Raw genomic sequence first — 23,269 nt, 5'->3', positions numbered from 1 at the left:
CCCTGGTCATCTGTAAGTTTATTATTATTATCTGCCAGATCGGCCCTGGTCAACTGTAAGAGAGGAATTGTCTACTAGTAACATCAGCCATGTAGTGGTAGACCATATAACTTAGAGAGCGGGGGCCCCGAATGCTGAAGCGCATGGCCTTTAATAATCGCCTTTCCTCTGTAATGTCACTCCCTACAGAGATCCACACTGTCTCTGGAAATGACATCAGCACCAGAAGTTTGCGTCTGGAGCTTCCTGAAATGTGATTCTTTGATCGCTGCACACAATCCTAAGATCAACATGCACAATGCCAAGTGGCGGCTGGAGTGGTGTAAAGCACGTCATCACTGGACTCTGGAGCAGGCTGTTCTCTGGAGTGATGAATCACGGCTCACTATCTGGCAGTCTGATTGAGGAATTTGTGTTGGGCGGATTCCAGGAGATCGCTACCTACCGGAATGCATAGTGACTACTGTAACATTTGGTGGTGGAGGAGGGGTAATGGTCTGGGGCTGTTTCTCAGGGTCTGGCCCTTTTTTTCCAGTCAAGGGTTTATGCTACATCATCCAAAGACATTTGACACAATTGCAGCTTCCAGCTTTAAGGTAACAGTTTGAGGTTCGGCCTTTACCTGTTCCAGCATGACTGCGCCCCTGTACACACAGCAAGCTCCATAAAGACATGGGGTGAGAAGTTTGTTGTGGAGGAACTCGAGCGGCTGCACAGAGCCCGGACTTCCACCCCATATAACACCTTTGGGATGAATGGAAACGCTGAATGCGAACCAGATCTTCTCCCCAACATCAACGCCCAACCTCACAAATGGGCACAAATTCCCACAGATGCCCCAAAATCTTGTGGAAAGAATTCCCAGAAGAACAGGGGCTGTTCTACCCATAAACGGGGCCAACTCCATTTATACAACCATGGTTAAGGAATGGGAGATCTGACAGGCTCATATAGGTGTGATGGTCAGAGGGTCACATAGTTTTGGCCAAATAGTGTAGGTCCAGTACGTGTGTGATGTGATTATGAGTGTTACGGTACATATAGATATAATATACATGATATGGCTATGACACTGACTGGGGCAGGGTGATGTGTCACATGACTCCTCCTGCACGGACTCTCCCCCACAGAGCGACACGGAGCCGTTACAGTGCCGGAACCTTCTCCGCAGTCCTGTACTGTCCACATCATAGAAGCAGGTCATTGAGCACGAGGTCCAGGCTGTCCAGTCACTCCAGAACACATCCGTCTCTGACGAGGAAGACGCGCAAAATCAGGTATAATGTAGGGGTGATAGTAGAGAGCGTTAAATTCATATAGACAGGAAGTTCCCTCTCACAGATCCCACCCCCGCTTAGTACCGTTATCACACCCACTTTCCTACCTAGAGAAGCCCACATAGTTACATAGACAAGAATGACTGCAGGAGTCATAGGTGCCCCTTGTAACGCCAGGTCCCTCCTCACTCTGGGGGTCTCATCACTATAATGTATGAAGAGACCTCTCAGGTGTCAGGTACAGGTGAGGCTCTGGTGGATCTCCTGCCGTCCTCGTCTTGTATCATTCCACATTGATAATGTACTCCAGGACGTCTCACCGTTGGAACAGGTGGTGTAGCACTCTCGCACTTCCCGGGTCTCCCCTTGGCAGGGATTACCGCCGTTGGCACTGGGTGGGTTGGACGGAGACCTGCGGGGATTGAGACAAGTTTGTGACGCGCTTCTTCCACTAATAACATCGTGAAGCCATGACCAAGACACGTCCATTGTACGGGAGGATGTAGGGGGTGACAGGAGGGGTCCAGACACTATACAATACCTGAATCTTTCCTGTACTCCACTCCCACATGTCTGGTCACATGGGGTCCACTGAGACCACGCAGACCACCCGCAATCCACAGCACAGGCCGAGCTGTCACATGTCACCTTCCCATCCTGACATTGACTGGAAAGAGAATGAGCAGAGGCCAAGGATGAATACACAAGATGGGACGTGTAAAAACAGAAAGACAGTGCAGGAATAAAAGGAAGAGGGGGCGAGGGGTTAATTACAAGATGAGGTTCAGTGTATCTGCTGCTATGGTGACATTATTATATGAGGGCAGTTACTGTGACAGCGCCCCCACAGGTCCTCACCACACAATGCAGTCATCCTGAATAGATGTCTCCCCTGGATGCTGAGACATGTGGTCCACACTACAGCGACATTGACTGACGTTCACACAGCGACCATCCTGGAGGTACAGGCCTGGGGGACAGCGGCAACCTGTGAGGAACGAGATACAGAGCGGAGTCATGTGTGTGACTTATTATACCCCAGTGGTCACCTAGACCGGTCACTGTCAGGCTACAACAACATGGCGACTACTATCCTGAACTCATCCCAGGCAGGCGGCCGCCACAGCCCTAGAACAATCTCGATATAATGATCCTGGAGGTCTAGGTTGGTGCCCACCTTCCATACAGTCATTATTACACAGGGTCTCGCCATTCAGGCCGCGGCAGGTCAGGGGACACGGCTCCATCTGGTGGGATTCACATTCTCCAGACCGAATATAAATCATCTCCGGTCCACAATCTGTCAACACAAGCGGAGGATTGTTTAATAGAATAACGATGTCCCCACGTGAAGACGTCAGCGCCTGAGAGCTAGCCCCAATTATCTGGAGATACTCCCTGATGTGTGTCCTTACCTTCTGAGTCTCCGCAGGGCTGTAAGTAACAAGACTCAATCTGTACAGGCTCCCCAGCACATGGGAGACCCCCATTTTTGGGTGGAGGGTCTTCACATTTCCTTCTTCTAGAGCGGGTTCCTCCTTGACATTTGGCATCACACACCGACCACTCTCCCCAGGGAGACCAGACTCCGTTCACTAGGGGGCACAAACATTGCATGGCTGGAGTCTCATATACCAGAACTCTGCCCCCAGTCGAGCATTAACGTCTATGGGGTCATGGATGAGAATTGGGATTTGAAAACTAAAAAAATTGCCAAATGTTTCCCCCATGAAATTGCTCACTACCGCCATTTACTGTCTCACCTCCCGTCACTTGTATAACTGACGGCATTGTTTCAGTTTACAGTGTTTATGGTAACCACGGTAACCGGCGGAAACATTCCTGCACCCGTTTCAGTTTGCACCTCCCATCTAATATTTCCGCCTCATGCTCATCTACGATAGGATGATCTTTACCTGGACAGGCCTTCACAAAGCAGCTTTTACTGTCAAACTTGGCTCCAGCACAATGTCCTCCAGGCAGACGCTCCCTGATCACATCTCTACGGCGGAACATCACCCCTAGTCCACAGGAACGGCTGCAGTCACTCCAGGATGTCCAGGGGGACAGGATACAATCCACTGTAGGAACAGAAGAAGACCACGGTGGTCATCCCAATTTAGGTCCCAGAACAGGTCTGGTCCCTCCTGAGATGAGTAGAACATAGAGGAAAGCCTGCAGACTGCCCGGCATCTCAAGAAGCTCCGATGTCGTCCACACAATCGAACAATTTTTCCTGAGTCTGTGAAGTTCTTCAGATCATCAACCAAAACATTCAGGAGGCTTCAATCCAGTGTAATAACCAGGAAGACAGAATGTAAGAAAGTGGCCGGGCTGTCTGGCTCCAAGTCATGCCCAATAATCCATATAGGATCACTATATACTGACCCACAAGGTGATGGACCCAACCCCACATACATTGTCTATTGCTTCAGGTCTGGAACAACCCCTGCTGCAGACGTAACATGAGGGTCACCTAGTGGTCTGAGAGGGGTTCATGCAGCTGTTAAGGCGCCTTACCAAAAGTCTTGTGGTTCAGGTAAGAATTATTGGATCTTTTTGGTTTGTCTCCAGATTCTGAAGGTTTTTACAGCAGATTCTGGATCACTGAATACTGAATTTCTAAGATGAAAGTGAGACCCTGTCCCATGAGGACCCCGGCTGTATCTTTGTTGGGTGTGGAGGAGATCACAAACAGCACGGTCCCCCCGGCTCTACTTGCTAAACAGTAAATGATTAGAGGTAAGACCAGGTCCACCTACCACAGCTTTCCTCATCGGAGCCATCCGCACAGTCACGCTGAAGGTCACACTGTCTCTCTGTGGAGATACATTCTCCTGAGCCACAGAGGAGCTGTCTGGAGGAGCACATGTTAGGTCCTGGAGTGGGAATGTACCATGATGTTGAAAGGGTAGAAACCACAGATGAAGTCCCTGCAAGACCCCAAACAACAAATATGAGGATCAGGAAAGCCCCGGAATTCAGGAGGAACAGTATTACTGGAGGAATGTTGACCCACCACAAAGCTGCTCATCGGAGCCGTCAGCGCAGTCCTCTTGTCCATCACACACCTCTGATCCATTAATGCAGCCAAAGACTAAGCAAGAAAATTGACCCAAACTACAGAGGGTTCTGGGAGCCTCAGTGCTGCTGGTTCCTACAGTAAACATTACATTAACATAGTAACCAGTGATACATTAAAATATACTCCGGCCATAGTGTCATTCCATGTCACGGTGACCAGTGACATCATACCTGCTAAAGTACCTCATTTCATGTGACCAGTGACATCATAGCTGCTAAAGTACCCCATTTCCTGCTGACCAGTGACATCATACCTGCTAAAGTACCTCATTTCCTGCTGACCAGTGACATCATACCTGCTAAAGTACCTCATTTCATGTGACCAGTGACATCATAGCTGCTAAAGTACCTCATTTCCTGCTGACCAGTGACATCATACCTGCTAAAGTACCTCATTTCATGTGACCAGTGACATCATAGCTGCTAAAGTACCTCATTTCATGCTGACTAGTGACATCATAGATGTTAAAGTACCTAATTTCATGGTGACCAGTGACATCATACCTGCTAAAGTATTTCATTTTATGGTGACCAGTGACATCATACCTGCTAAAGTACCTCATGCCATGGTGACCAGTGACATCATACATGCTCCAATACTTCATGTCATGGTGACCAGTGATACATCATACACGCTCCAGTATTTCATGTCATAGTAACCAGTGACATCACACATGCTCCAGTACTTCATGTCATGGTGACCAGTGACATCATACATGCTCCAGTATTTCATGTCATGGTGACCAGTGATACATCATACATGCTCCAGTACTTCATGTCATAGTAACCAGTGACATCATACATGCTGACCAGTGATACATCATACATGCTCCAGTACTTCATGTCATAGTGACCAGTGACATAATACATGGTCCAGTACTTCATGTCATGGTGACATGTGATACATCATACATGCTCCAGTACTTCATGTCATAGTAACCAGTGACATCATACATGCTGACCAGTGATACATCATACATGCTCCAGTACTTCATGTCATAGTGACCAGTGACATCATACATGGTCCAGTACTTCATGTCATGGTGACATGTGATACATCATACATGCTCCAGTACTTCATGTCATAGTAACCAGTGACATCATACATGCTGACCAGTGATACATCATACATGCTCCAGTACTTCATGTCATAGTGACCAGTGACATCATACATGCTCCAGTATTTCATGTCATGGTGACCAGTGATACATCATACATGCTCCAGTACTTCATGTCATAGTAACCAGTGACATCATACATGCTGACCAGTGATACATCATACATGCTCCAGTACTTCATGTCATAGTGACCAGTGACATCACACATGCTCCAGTACTTCATGTCATAGTGACCAGTGACATCATACATGCTCCAGTACTTCATGTCATGGTGACATGTGATACATCATACATGCTCCAGTACTTCATGTCATAGTGACCAGTGACATCATACATGCTCCAGTACTTCATGTCATAGTAACCAGTGACATCATACATGCTGACCAGTGATACATCATACATGCTCCAGTACTTCATGTCATAGTGACCAGTGACATCACACATGCTCCAGTACTTCATGTCATAGTGACCAGTGACATCATACATGCTCCAGTACCTCATGTCATGGTGACCAGTGACATCATACATGCTCCACTACTTCATGTCATAGTGACCAGTGACATCATACATGCTCCAGTACTTCATGTCATGGTGACATGTGATACATCATACATGCTCCAGTACTTCATGTCATAGTGACCAGTGACATCATACATGCTCCAGTACTTCATGTCATAGTTACCAGTGACATCATACATGCTCCAGTACTTCATGTCATGGTGACATGTGATACATCATACATGCTCCACTACTTCATATCATAGTGACCAGTGACATCATAAATGCTCCAGTACTTCATGTCATAGTGACCAGTGGCATCATACATGCTCCAGTACTTCATGTCATAGTGACCAGTGATACATCATACATGCTCCAGTACTTCATGTCATAGTGACCAGTGACATCATACATGCTCCAGTACTTCATGTCATAGTGACCAGTGATATATCATACATGCTCCAGTACTTCATGTCATAGTGACCAGTGACATCATACATTCTCCAGTACTTCATGTCATGGTGACCAGTGATACATCACACATGCTCCAGTACTTCATGTCATAGTAACCAGTGACATCATACATGCTCCAGTACTTCATGTCATAGTGACCAGTGACATCATACATGCTCCAGTACTTCATGTCATAGTGACCAGTGATACATCATACATGCTCCAGTACTTCATGTCATAGTGACCAGTGACATCATACATGCTCCAGTACTTCATGTCATAGTAACCAGTGACATCATACATGCTCCAGTACTTCATGTCATAGTAACCAGTGACATCATACATGCTCCAGTACTTCATGTCATAGTAACCAGTGACATCATACATGCTCCAGTACTTCATGTCATGGTGACCAGTGACATCATACATGCTCCAGTACTTCATGTCATAGTGACCAGTGACATCACACATGCTCCAGTACTTCATGTCATAGTAAACAGTGACATCATACATGCTCCAGTACTTCATGTCATAGTTACCAGTGACATCATACATGCTCCAGTACTTCATGTCATAGTGACCAGTGACATCATACATGCTCCACTACTTCATATCATAGTGACCAGTCACATCATAAATGCTCTAGTACTTCATGTCATAGTAACCAGTGACATCATACATTCTCCAGTACTTCATGTCATAGTGACCAGTGACATCATACATGCTCCAGTACCTCATGTCATGGTGACCAGTGACATCATACATGCTCCAGTACCTCATGTCATGGTGACCAGTGACATCATACGTGCTACAGTACTTCATGTCATGGTGACCAGTGATACATCATACACGCTCCAGTACTTCATGTCATGGTGACATGTGATACATCATACATGCTCCACTACTTCATGTCATAGTGACCAGTGACATCATAAATGCTCTAGTACTTCATGTCATAGTGACCAGTGACATCATACATGCTCCAGTACTTCATGTCATGGTGACCAGTGACATCATACATGCTCCAGTACTTCATGTCATGGTGACCAGTGATACATCATACATGCTCCAGTACTTCATGTCATGGTGACCAGTGATACATCACACATGCTCCAGTACTTCATGTCAGGTGACCAGTGACATCATAAATGCTCTAGTACTTCATGTCATAGTGACCAGTGACATCATACATGCTCCAGTACTTCATGTCATGGTGACCAGTGACATCATACATGCTCCACTACTTCATGTCATGGTGACCAGTGACATCATACATGCTCCAGTACTTCATGTCATAGTGACCAGTGACATCATACATGCTCCAGTACTTCATGTCATAGTGACCAGTGATACATCATACATGCTCCAGTACTTCATGTCATAGTGACCAGTGACATCATACATGCTCCAGTACTTCATGTCATGGTGACCAGTGATACATCATACATGCTCCAGTACTTCATGTCATAGTGACCAGTGACATCATACATGCTCCACTACTTCATGTCATGGTGACCAGTGACATCATACATGCTCCACTACTTCATGTCATAGTGACCAGTGACATTATACATGCTCCAGTACTTCATGTCATAGTGACCAGTGACATCATACATGCTCCAGTACTTCATGTCATAGTGACCAGTGACATCATACATGCTCCGCTACTTCATGTCATGGTGACCAGTGATACATCATACACGCTCCAGTACTTCATGTCATGGTGACATGTGATACATCATACATGCTCCACTACTTCATGTCATAGTGACCAGTGACATCATAAATGCTCTAGTACTTCATGTCATAGTGACCAGTGACATCATACATGCTCCAGTACTTCATGTCATGGTGACCAGTGACATCATACATGCTCCAGTACTTCATGTCATGGTGACCAGTGATACATCATACATGCTCCAGTACTTCATGTCATGGTGACATGTGATACATCATACATGCTCCACTACTTCATGTCATAGTGACCAGTGACATCATAAATGCTCTAGTACTTCATGTCATAGTGACCAGTGACATCATACATGCTCCAGTACTTCATGTCATGGTGACCAGTGACATCATACATGCTCCACTACTTCATGTCATGGTGACCAGTGATACATCATACATGCTCCACTACTTCATGTTATAGTAACCAGTGACATCATACATTCTCCAGTACTTCATGTTATAGTGACCAGTGACATCATACATTCTCCAGTACTTCATGTCATAGTAACCAGTGACATCATACATTCTCCAGTACTTCATGTTATAGTAACCAGTGACATCATACATTCTCCAGTACTTCATGTCATAGTGACCAGTGACATCATACATGCTCCAGTACTTCATGTCATGGTGACCAGTGACATCATACATGCTCCACTACTTCATGTCATAGTGACCAGTGACATCATACATGCTCCAGTACTTCATGTTATAGTGACCAGTGACATCATACATGCTCCAGTACCTCATGTCATGGTGACCAGTGATACATCATACATGCTCCAGTACTTCATGTCATAGTAACCAGTGACATCATACATGCTGACCAGTGATACATCATACATGCTCCAGTACTTCATGTCATAGTGACCAGTGACATCATACATGCTCCAGTACTTCATGTCATGGTGACATGTGATACATCATACATGCTCCAGTACTTCATGTCATAGTGACCAGTGACATCACACATGCTCCAGTACTTCATGTCATAGTGACCAGTGACATCACACATGCTCCAGTACTTCATGTCATAGTGACCAGTGACATCATACATGCTCCAGTACTTCATGTCATGGTGACGTGATACATCATACATGCTCTAGTACTTCATGTCATAGTGACCAGTGACATCATACATGCTCCACTACTTCATATCATAGTGACCAGTGACATCATAAATGCTCTAGTACTTCATGTCATAGTAACCAGTGACATCATACATCCTCCAGTACTTCATGTCATAGTGACCAGTGACATCATACATGCTCCAGTACTTCATGTCATAGTGACCAGTGACATCATACATGCTCCAGTACCTCATGTCATGGTGAACAGTGACATCATACATGCTCCACTACTTCATGTCATGGTGACCAGTGACATCATACATGCTCCACTACTTCATGTCATAGTGACCAGTGACATCATACATGCTCCAGTACTTCATGTCATAGTGACCAGTGACATCATACATGCTCCAGTACCTCATGTCATGGTGACCAGCGACATCATACATGCTCCAGTACTTCATGTTATGGTGACCAGTGACATCATACATGCTCCAGTACTTCATGTCATGGTGACCAGTGATACATCATACACGCTCCAGTACTTCATGTCATGGTGACATGTGATACATCATACATGCTCCACTACTTCATGTCATAGTGACCAGTGACATCATAAATGCTCTAGTACTTCATGTCATAGTAACCAGTGACATCATACATGCTCCAGTACTTCATGTCATAGTGACCAGTGACATCATACATGCTCCAGTACTTCATGTCATGGTGACCAGTGATACATCATACATGCTCCAGTACTTCATGTCATAGTGACCAGTGACATCATACATGCTCCAGTACATCATGTTATAGTGACCAGTGACATCATACACGCTCCAGTATTTCATGTCATAGTAACCAGTGACATTATACAGTATAAATTATACAGTGACATTATCCAGTACTTCATGTCATGGTGACCAGTGACATCATACATGCTCCAGTACTTCATGTCATGGTGACCAGTGATATATCATACACGCTCCAGTATTTCATGTCATAGTAACCAGTGACATCATACATGCTGACCAGTGATACATCATACATGCTCCAGTACTTCATGTCATAGTGACCAGTGACATCATACATGCTCCACTACTTCATGTCATGGTGACCAGTGACATCATACATGCTCCAGTACTTCATGTCATAGTAACCAGTGACATCACACATGCTCCAGTACTTCATGTCAGGTGACCAGTGACATCATACATGCTCCACTACTTCATGTCATAGTGACCAGTGACATCATACATGCTCCAGTACTTCATGTCATAGTAACCAGTGACATCATACATGCTCCAGTACTTCATGTCATAGTGACCAGTGACATCATACATGCTCTAGTACTTCATGTCATAGTAACCAGTGACATCATACATGCTCCAGTACTTCATGTCATAGTGACCAGTGATATCATACATGCTCCAGTACTTCATGTCATGGTGACCAGTGACATCATACATGCTCCAGTACTTCATGTCAGGTGACCAGTGACATCATACATGCTCCAGTACTTCATGTCATAGTGACCAGTGACATCATACATGCTCCAGTACTTCATGTCATGGTAACCAGAGATACATCATACATGCTCCAGTACTTCATGTCATGGTGACCAGAGACATCATACATGCTCCACTACTTCATGTCATAGTGACCAGTGACATCATACATGCTCCAGTACCTCATGTCATAGTGACCAGTGACATCACACATGCTCCAGTACTTCATGTCATAGTGACCAGTGACATCATACATTCTCCAGTACTTCATGTTATAGTGACCAGTGACATCATACATTCTCCAGTACTTCATGTCATAGTAACCAGTGACATCACACATGCTCCAGTACTTCATGTCAGGTGACCAGTGACATCATACATGCTCCACTACTTCATGTCATAGTGACCAGTGACATCATACATGCTCCAGTACTTCATGTCATAGTAACCAGTGACATCATACATGCTCCAGTACTTCATGTCATAGTGACCAGTGACATCATACATGCTCTAGTACTTCATGTCATAGTAACCAGTGACATCATACATGCTCCAGTACTTCATGTCATAGTGACCAGTGACATCATACATGCTCCAGTACTTCATGTCATGGTGACCAGTGACATCATACATGCTCCAGTACTTCATGTCAGGTGACCAGTGACATCATACATGCTCCAGTACTTCATGTCATAGTGACCAGTGACATCATACATGCTCCAGTACTTCATGTCATGGTAACCAGAGATACATCATACATGCTCCAGTACTTCATGTCATGGTGACCAGTGACATCATACATGCTCCACTACTTCATGTCATAGTGACCAGTGACATCATACATGCTCCAGTACCTCATGTCATAGTGACCAGTGACATCACACATGCTCCAGTACTTCATGTCATAGTGACCAGTGACATCACTCATGCTCCAGTACTTCATGTCATAGTGACCAGTGACATCACACATGCTCCAGTACTTCATGTCATAGTGACCAGTGACATCACTCATGCTCCAGTACTTCATGTCATGGTGACCAGTGACATCATACATGCTCCAGTACTTCATGTCATAGTGACCAGTGACATCATACATGCTCCAGTACTTCATGTCATAGTGACCAGTGACATCATACATGCTCCAGTACTTCATGTTATAGTGACCAGTGACATCATACATGCTCCAGTACTTCATGTCATAGTTACCAGTGACATCATACATGCTCCAGTATTTCATGTCATAGTAACCAGTGACATCATACATGCTGACGAGTGACATCATACATGCTCCAGTACTTCATGTCATAGTGACGAGTGACATCATACATGCTCCAGTACTTCATGTCATAGTGACGAGTGACATCATACATGCTCCACTACTTCATGTCATGGTGACCAGTGATACATCATACATGCTCCAGTACCTCATGTCATGGTGACCAGTGACATCATACATGCTCCAGTACTTCATGTCATAGTGACGAGTGACATCATACATGCTCCACTACTATATGTCATAGTGACCAGTGACATCATACATGCTCCAGTACTTCATGTCATAGTGACCAGTGACATCATACATGCTCCAGTACTTCATGTCATAGTGACCAGTGAAATCATACATGCTCCACTACTTCATGTCATGGTGACCAGTGATACATCATACATGCTCCAGTACTTCATGTCATGGTGACCAGTGACATCATACATGCTCCAGTACTACATGTCATAGTGACCAGTGATACATCATACATGCTGACCAGTGACATCATACATGCTGACGAGTGACATCATACATGCTCCAGTACTTCATGACATAGTGACGAGTGACATCATACATGCTCCAGTACCTCATGTTATGGTGACCAGTGACATCACACATGCTCCAGTACTTCATGTTATGGTGACCAGTGACATCACACATGCTCCAGTACTTCATGTCATAGTGACTAGTGACATCATACATGCTCCAGTACCTCATGTCATGGTGACCAGTGACATCATACATGCTCCAGTACTTCATGTCAAAGTGACCAGTGACATCATAAGTGCTCCAGTACTTCATGTCATAGTGACTAGTGACATCATACATGCTCCACTACTTCATGTCATGGTGACCAGTGATACATCATACATGCTCCAGTACCTCATGTCATGGTGACCAGTGACATCACACATGCTCCAGTATTCATGTCATAGTAACCAGTGACATCATACACGCTCCAGTACTTCATGTCATAGTGACCAGTGACATCATACATGCTCTAGTACTTCATGTCATAGTAACCAGTGACATCATACATGCTCCAGTACTTCATGTCATAGTGACCAGTGACATCATACATGCTCCAGTACTTCATGTCATGGTGACCAGTGACATCACACATGCTCCAGTACTTCATGTCATAGTGACCAGTGACATCATACATGCTCCAGTACTTCATGTTATAGTGACCAGTGACATCATACACGTTCCAGTATTTCATGTCATAGTAACCAGTGACATCATACATGCTCCAGTACTTCATGTTATAGTGACCAGTGACATCATACATGCTCCACTACTTCATGTCATGGTGACCAGTGATACATCATACATGCTCCAGTACCTCATGTCATGGTGACCAGTGACATCATACATGCTCCAGTACTTCATGTCATAGTGACGAGTGACATCATACATGCTCCACTACTTCATGTCATAGTGACCAGTGACATCATACATGCTCCAGTACTTCATGTCATAGTGACCAGTGACATCATACATGCTCCAGTACTTCATGTCATAGTGACCAGTGACATCATACATGCTCCACTACTTCATGTCATGGTGACCAGTGACATCATACATGCTCCAGTACCTCATGTCATGGTGACCAGTGACATCATACATGCTCCAGTACTTCATGCCATAGTAACCAGTGACATCATACACGCTCCAGTACTTCATGTCATAGTGACCAGTGACATCATACATGCTCCAGTACTTCATGTCATAGTAACCAGTGACATCATACATGCTCCAGTACTTCATGTCATAGTGACCAGTGATACATCATACATGCTCCAGTACTTCATGTCATAGTGACCAGTGACATCATACATGCCCCAGTACTTCATGTCATGGTGACCAGTGATACATCATACATGCTCCAGTACTTCATGTCATAGTGACCAGTGACATCATACATGCTCCACTACTTCATGTCATGGTGACCAGTGACATCATACATGCTCCACTACTTCATGTCATAGTGACCAGTGACATCATACATGCTCCAGTACTTCATGTCATAGTGACCAGTGACATCATACATGCTCCAGTACTTCATGTCATAGTGACCAGTGACATCATACATGCTCCGCTACTTCATGTCATGGTGACCAGTGATACATCATACATGCTCCAGTACCTCATGTCATGGTGACCAGTGACATCACACATGCTCCAGTACTTCATGTCATAGTAACCAGTGACATCATACACGCTCCAGTACTTCATGTCATAGTGACCAGTGACATCATACATGCTCTAGTACTTCATGTCATAGTAACCAGTGACATCATACATGCTCCAGTACTTCATGTCATAGTGACCAGTGACATCATACATGCTCCAGTACTTCATGTCATGGTGACCAGTGATACATCATACATGCTCCAGTACTTCATGTCATAGTGACCAGTGACATCATACATGCTCTAGTACTTCATGTCATAGTAACCAGTGACATCATACATGCTCCAGTACTTCATGTCATAGTGACCAGTGACATCATACATGCTCCACTACTTCATGTCATAGTGACCAGTGACATCATACATGCTCCACTACTTCATGTCATAGTGACCAGTGACATCATACATGCTCCAGTACTTCATGTCATGGTGACATGTGATACATCATACATGCTCCAGTACTTCATGTTATAGTGACCAGTGACATCATACACGCTCCAGTATTTCATGTCATAGTAACCAGTGACATCATACATGCTCCAGTACTTCATGTCATGGTGACCAGTGACATCATACATGCTCCAGTACTTCATGTCATGGTGACCAGTGATATATCATACATGCTCCAGTATTTCATGTCATAGTAACCAGTGACATCATACATGCTGACCAGTGACATCATACATGCTCCAGTACTTCATGTCATAGTGACGAGTGACATCATACATGCTCCAGTACTTCATGTCATAGTGACCAGTGATATCATACATGCTCCACTACTTCATGTCATGGTGACCAGTGATACATCATACATGCTCCAGTACCTCATGTCATGGTGACCAGTGACATCATACATGCTCCAGTACTTCATGTCATAGTGACGCGTGACATCATACATGCTCCACTACTTCATGTCATAGTGACCAGTGACATCATACATGCTCCAGTACTTCATGTCATAGTGACCAGTGACATCATACATGCTCCAGTACTTCATGTCATAGTGACCAGTGACATCATACATGCTCCACTACTTAATGTCATGGTGACCAGTGATACATCATACATGCTCCAGTACCTCATGTCATGGTGACCAGTGACATCATACATGCTCCAGTACTTCATGCCATAGTAACCAGTGACATCATACACGCTCCAGTACTTCATGTCATAGTGACCAGTGACATCATACACGCTCCAGTACTTCATGTCATAGTGACCAGTGACATCATACATGCTCCACTACTTCATGTCATGGTGACCAGTGACATCATACATGCTCCAGTACTTCATGTTATGGTGACCAGTGACATCATACATGCTCCGCTACTTCATGTCATGGTGACCAGTGATACATCATACACGCGCCAGTACTTCATGTCATAGTGACCAGTGACATCATACATGCTCCAGTACTTCATGTCATAGTGACCAGTGACATCACACATGCTCCAGTACTTCATGCCATAGTGACCAGTGACATCATACATGCTCCAGTACTTCATGTCAGGTGACCAGTGACATCATACATGCTCCAGTACTTCATGTCATGGTGACCAGTGATATATCATACACGCTCCAGTATTTCATGTCATAGTAACCAGTGACATCATACATGCTCCAGTACTTCATGTCATGGTGACCAGTGACATCATACATGCTCCAGTACCTAATGTCATGGTGACCAGTGACATCATACATGCTTCAGTACTTCATGTCATAGTGACCAGTGACATCATACATGCTCCAGTACTTCATGTCATGGTGACCAGTGACATCATACATGCTCCAGTACTTTATGTCATAGTGACCAGTGACATCATATATGCTCCAGTACTTCATGTTATAGTGACCAGTGACATCATACATGCTCCAGTACTTCATGTCATAGTGACCAGTGACATCATACATGCTCCAGTACTTCATGTCATAGTGACCAGTGACATCATACATGCTCCACTACTTCATGTCATAGTGACCAGTGACATCATAGATGCTCCAGTACTTCATGTCATAGTGACCAGTGACATCATACATGCTCCACTACTTCATGTCATAGTGACCAGTGACATCATACATGCTCCAGTACCTCATGTCATAGTAACCAGTGACATCATACATGCTCCACTACTTCATGTCAAAGTGACCAGTGACATCATACATGCTCCAGTACTTCATGTCATGGTGACCAGTGACATCATACATGCTCCAGTACTTCATGTCATAGTGACCAGTGACATCATACATGCTCCAGTACTTCATGTCATGGTGACCAGTGATACATCATACATGCTCCAGTACTTCATGTCATAGTGACCAGTGACATCATACATGCTCCACTACTTCATGTCATAGTTAACAGTGACATCATACATGCTCCAGTACTTCATGTTATAGTGACCAGTGACATCATACACGCTCCACTACTTCATGTCATAGTGACCAGTGACATCATACATGCTCTAGTACTTCATGTCATAGTAACCAGTGACATCATACACGCTCCAGTATTTCATGTCATAGTAACCAGTGACATCATACATGCTCCAGTACTTCATGTCAGGTGACCAGTGACATCATACATGCTCCAGTACTTCATGTCATGGTGACCAGTGACATCATACATGCTCCAGTACTTCATGTCATAGTAACCAGTGACATCATACATGCTCCAGTACTTCATGTCATGGTGACCAGTGATACATCATACATGCTCCAGTATTTCATGTCATAGTGACCAGTGACATCATACATGCTCCACTACTTCATGTCATAGTTACCAGTGACATCATACATGCTCCAGTACCTCATGTCATGGTGACCAGTGATACATCATACATGCTCCAGTACTTCATGTCATAGTGACCAGTGACATCATACATGCTCAAGTACTTCATGTCATGGTGACCAGTGATACATCATACATGCTCCAGTACTTCATGTCATAGTGACCAGTGACATCATACATGCTCCAGTACCTCATGTCATGGTGACCAGTGACATCATACATGCTCCAGTACTTCATGTCATAGTGACCAGTGACATCATACATGCTCCAGTACTTCATGTCAGGTGACCAGTGACATCATACATGCTCCAGTACTTCATGTCATGGTGACCAGTGATATATCATACACGCTCCAGTATTTCATGTCATAGTAACCAGTGACATCATACATGCTGACCAGTGACATCATACATGCTCCAGTACTTCATGTCATAGTGACGAGTAACATCATACATGCTCCAGTACTTCATGTCATAGTGACGAGTGACATCATACATGCTCCACTACTTCATGTCATGGTGACCAGTGATACATCACACATGCTCCAGTACTTCATGTCATAGTGACCAGTGACATCATACATTCTCCAGTACTTCATGTTATAGTGACCAGTGACATCATACATATCCCAGTACTTCATGTCATAGTAACCAGTGACATCACACATGCTCCAGTACTTCATGTCAGGTGACCAGTGACATCATACATGCTCCACTACTTCATGTCATAGTGACCAGTGACATCATACATGCTCCAGTACTTCATGTCATAGTAACCAGTGACATCATACATGCTCCAGTACTTCATGTCATAGTGACCAGTGACATCATACATGCTCTAGTACTTCATGTCATAGTAACCAGTGACATCATACATGCTCCAGTACTTCATGTCATAGTGACCAGTGACATCATACATGCTCCAGTACTTCATGTCATGGTGACCAGTGACATCATACATGCTCCAGTACTTCATGTCAGGTGACCAGTGACATCATACATGCTCCAGTACTTCATGTCATAGTGACCAGTGACATCATACATGCTCCAGTACTTCATGTCATGGTAACCAGAGATACATCATACATGCTCCAGTACTTCATGTCATGGTGACCAGTGACATCATACATGCTCCACTACTTCATGTCATAGTGACCAGTGACATCATACATGCTCCAGTACCTCATGTCATAGTGACCAGTGACATCACACATGCTCCAGTACTTCATGTCATAGTGACCAGTGACATCACTCATGCTCCAGTACTTCATGTCATAGTGACCAGTGACATCACACATGCTCCAGTACTTCATGTCATAGTGACCAGTGACATCACTCATGCTCCAGTACTTCATGTCATGGTGACCAGTGACATCATACATGCTCCAGTACTTCATGTCATAGTGACCAGTGACATCATACATGCTCCAGTACTTCATGTTATAGTGACCAGTGAAATCATACATGCTCCAGTACTTCATGTCATAGTTACCAGTGACATCATACATGCTCCAGTACTTCATGTCATGGTGACCAGTGACATCATACATGCTCCAGTACTTCATGTCATGGTGACCAGTGACATCATACATGCTCCAGTACTTCATGTCATGGTGACCAGTGATATATCATACACGCTCCAGTATTTCATGTCATAGTAACCAGTGACATCATACATGCTGACGAGTGACATCATACATGCTCCAGTACTTCATGTCATAGTGACGAGTGACATCATACATGCTCCAGTACTTCATGTCATAGTGACGAGTGACATCATACATGCTCCACTACTTCATGTCATGGTGACCAGTGATACATCATACATGCTCCAGTACCTCATGTCATGGTGACCAGTGACATCATACATGCTCCAGTACTTCATGTCATAGTGACGAGTGACATCATACATGCTCCACTACTTCATGTCATAGTGACCAGTGACATCATACATGCTCCAGTACTTCATGTCATAGTGACCAGTGACATCATACATGCTCCAGTACTTCATGTCATAGTGACCAGTGAAATCATACATGCTCCACTACTTCATGTCATGGTGACCAGTGATACATCATACATGCTCCAGTACTTCATGTCATGGTGACCAGTGACATCATACATGCTCCAGTACTACATGTCATAGTGACCAGTGATACATCATACATGCTGACCAGTGACATCATACATGCTGACGAGTGACATCATACATGCTCCAGTACTTCATGACATAGTGACGAGTGACATCATACATGCTCCAGTACCTCATGTTATGGTGACCAGTGACATCACACATGCTCCAGTACTTCATGTTATGGTGACCAGTGACATCACACATGCTCCAGTACTTCATGTCATAGTGACCAGTGACATCATACATGCTCCAGTACCTCATGTCATGGTGACCAGTGACATCATACATGCTCCAGTACTTCATGTCATAGTGACGAGTGACATCATACATGCTCCACTACTTCATGTCATAGTGACCAGTGACATCATACATGCTCCAGTACTTCATGTCAAAGTGACCAGTGACATCATAAGTGCTCCAGTACTTCATGTCATAGTGACTAGTGACATCATACATGCTCCACTACTTCATGTCATGGTGACCAGTGATACATCATACATGCTCCAGTACCTCATGTCATGGTGACCAGTGACATCACACATGCTCCAGTATTCATGTCATAGTAACCAGTGACATCATACACGCTCCAGTACTTCATGTCATAGTGACCAGTGACATCATACATGCTCTAGTACTTCATGTCATAGTAACCAGTGACATCATACATGCTCCAGTACTTCATGTCATAGTGACCAGTGACATCATACATGCTCCAGTACTTCATGTCATGGTGACCAGTGACATCACACATGCTCCAGTACTTCATGTCATAGTGACCAGTGACATCATACATGCTCCAGTACTTCATGTTATAGTGACCAGTGACATCATACACGCTCCAGTATTTCATGTCATAGTAACCAGTGACATCATACATGCTCCAGTACTTCATGTCATGGTGACCAGTGACATCATACATGCTCCAGTACTTCATGTCATGGTGACCAGTGATATATCATACATGCTCCAGTATTTCATGTCATAGTAACCAGTGACATCATACATGCTGACCAGTGACATCATACATGCTCCAGTACTTCATGTCATAGTGACGAGTGACATCATACATGCTCCAGTACTTCATGTTATAGTGACCAGTGACATCATACATGCTCCACTACTTCATGTCATGGTGACCAGTGATACATCATACATGCTCCAGTACCTCATGTCATGGTGACCAGTGACATCATACATGCTCCAGTACTTCATGTCATAGTGACGAGTGACATCATACATGCTCCACTACTTCATGTCATAGTGACCAGTGACATCATACATGCTCCAGTACTTCATGTCATAGTGACCAGTGACATCATACATGCTCCAGTACTTCATGTCATAGTGACCAGTGACATCATACATGCTCCACTACTTCATGTCATGGTGACCAGTGACATCATACATGCTCCAGTACCTCATGTCATGGTGACCAGTGACATCATACATGCTCCAGTACTTCATGCCATAGTAACCAGTGACATCATACACGCTCCAGTACTTCATGTCATAGTGACCAGTGACATCATACATGCTCCAGTACTTCATGTCATAGTAACCAGTGACATCATACATGCTCCAGTACTTCATGTCATAGTGACCAGTGATACATCATACATGCTCCAGTACTTCATGTCATAGTGACCAGTGACATCATACATGCTCCAGTACTTCATGTCATGGTGACCAGTGATACATCATACATGCTCCAGTACTTCATGTCATAGTGACCAGTGACATCATACATGCTCCACTACTTCATGTCATGGTGACCAGTGACATCATACATGCTCCACTACTTCATGTCATAGTGACCAGTGACATCATACATGCTCCAGTACTTCATGTCATAGTGACCAGTGACATCATACATGCTCCAGTACTTCATGTCATAGTGACCAGTGACATCATACATGCTCCGCTACTTCATGTCATGGTGACCAGTGATACATCATACATGCTCCAGTACCTCATGTCATGGTGACCAGTGACATCACACATGCTCCAGTACTTCATGTCATAGTAACCAGTGACATCATACACGCTCCAGTACTTCATGTCATAGTGACCAGTGACATCATACATGCTCTAGTACTTCATGTCATAGTAACCAGTGACATCATACATGCTCCAGTACTTCATGTCATAGTGACCAGTGACATCATACATGCTCCAGTACTTCATGTCATGGTGACCAGTGATACATCATACATGCTCCAGTACTTCATGTCATAGTGACCAGTGACATCATACATGCTCCACTACTTCATGTCATAGTGACCAGTGACATCATACATGCTCCAGTACTTCATGTCATAGTAACCAGTGACATCATACATGCTCCAGTACTTCATGTCATGGTGACATGTGATACATCATACATGCTCCAGTACTTCATGTTATAGTGACCAGTGACATCATACACGCTCCAGTATTTCATGTCATAGTAACCAGTGACATCATACATGCTCCAGTACTTCATGTCATGGTGACCAGTGACATCATACATGCTCCAGTACTTCATGTCATGGTGACCAGTGATATATCATACATGCTCCAGTATTTCATGTCATAGTAACCAGTGACATCATACATGCTGACCAGTGACATCATACATGCTCCAGTACTTCATGTCATAGTGACGAGTGACATCATACATGCTCCAGTACTTCATGTCATAGTGACCAGTGATATCATACATGCTCCACTACTTCATGTCATGGTGACCAGTGATACATCATACATGCTCCAGTACCTCATGTCATGGTGACCAGTGACATCATACATGCTCCAGTACTTCATGTCATAGTGACGCGTGACATCATACATGCTCCACTACTTCATGTCATAGTGACCAGTGACATCATACATGCTCCAGTACTTCATGTCATAGTGACCAGTGACATCATACATGCTCCAGTACTTCATGTCATAGTGACCAGTGATACATCATACATGCTCCAGTACCTCATGTCATGGTGACCAGTGACATCATACATGCTCCAGTACTTCATGCCATAGTAACCAGTGACATCATACACGCTCCAGTACTTCATGTCATAGTGACCAGTGACATCATACACGCTCCAGTACTTCATGTCATAGTGACCAGTGACATCATACATGCTCCACTACTTCATGTCATGGTGACCAGTGACATCATACATGCTCCAGTATTTCATGTCATAGTGACCAGTGACATCATACATGCTCCAGTACTTCATGTCATAGTGACTAGTGACATCATACATGCTCCACTACTTCATGTCATGGTGACCAGTGACATCATACATGCTCCAGTACTTCATGTTATGGTGACCAGTGACATCATACATGCTCCGCTACTTCATGTCATGGTGACCAGTGATACATCATACACGCTCCAGTACTTCATGTCATAGTGACCAGTGACATCATACATGCTCCAGTACTTCATGTCATAGTGACCAGTGACATCACACATGCTCCAGTACTTCATGCCATAGTGACCAGTGACATCATACATGCTCCAGTACTTCATGTCAGGTGACCAGTGACATCATACATGCTCCAGTACTTCATGTCATGGTGACCAGTGATATATCATACACGCTCCAGTATTTCATGTCATAGTAACCAGTGACATCATACATGCTCCAGTACTTCATGTCATGGTGACCAGTGACATCATACATGCTCCAGTACCTAATGTCATGGTGACCAGTGACATCATACATGCTTCAGTACTTCATGTCATAGTGACCAGTGACATCATACATGCTCCAGTACTTCATGTCATGGTGACCAGTGACGTCATACATGCTCCAGTACTTTATGTCATAGTGACCAGTGACATCATATATGCTCCAGTACTTCATGTTATAGTGACCAGTGACATCATACATGCTCCAGTACTTCATGTCATAGTGACCAGTGACATCATACATGCTCCAGTACTTCATGTCATAGTGACCAGTGACATCATACATGCTCCACTACTTCATGTCATAGTGACCAGTGACATCATAGATGCTCCAGTACTTCATGTCATAGTGACCAGTGACATCATACATGCTCCACTACTTCATGTCATAGTGACCAGTGACATCATACATGCTCCAGTACCTCATGTCATAGTAACCAGTGACATCATACATGCTCCACTACTTCATGT

The 23,269-nt window shown here is 44.1% G+C and overlaps 1 protein-coding gene across 1 annotated transcript in view; it reads right to left on the bottom strand.

The window, feature by feature from the left end:
• The window catches only part of LOC142684354 (SCO-spondin-like), a gene marked incomplete at its 5' end in the record, with an annotated part of 350,250 nt that overhangs the window by 121,655 nt on the left and 205,326 nt on the right, over window positions 1–23,269 (bottom strand). The window contains 9 exon segments of the mRNA XM_075847515.1: window positions 1,078–1,251; window positions 1,598–1,689; window positions 1,819–1,944; window positions 2,136–2,265; window positions 2,455–2,577; window positions 2,693–2,872; window positions 3,194–3,358; window positions 4,040–4,210; window positions 4,297–4,434. Coding sequence (XP_075703630.1) covers window positions 1,078–1,251; window positions 1,598–1,689; window positions 1,819–1,944; window positions 2,136–2,265; window positions 2,455–2,577; window positions 2,693–2,872; window positions 3,194–3,358; window positions 4,040–4,210; window positions 4,297–4,434 — 1,299 coding nt within the window.

Source organism: Rhinoderma darwinii, assembly GCF_050947455.1.
Source record: "Rhinoderma darwinii isolate aRhiDar2 chromosome 5 unlocalized genomic scaffold, aRhiDar2.hap1 SUPER_5_unloc_1, whole genome shotgun sequence".
NCBI classification, from domain to species: Eukaryota; Metazoa; Chordata; class Amphibia; order Anura; family Rhinodermatidae; genus Rhinoderma; species Rhinoderma darwinii.
The sequence above is the reverse complement of the archived record's forward strand: the minus strand, read 5'-3'. Positions and strand labels throughout refer to the sequence as shown.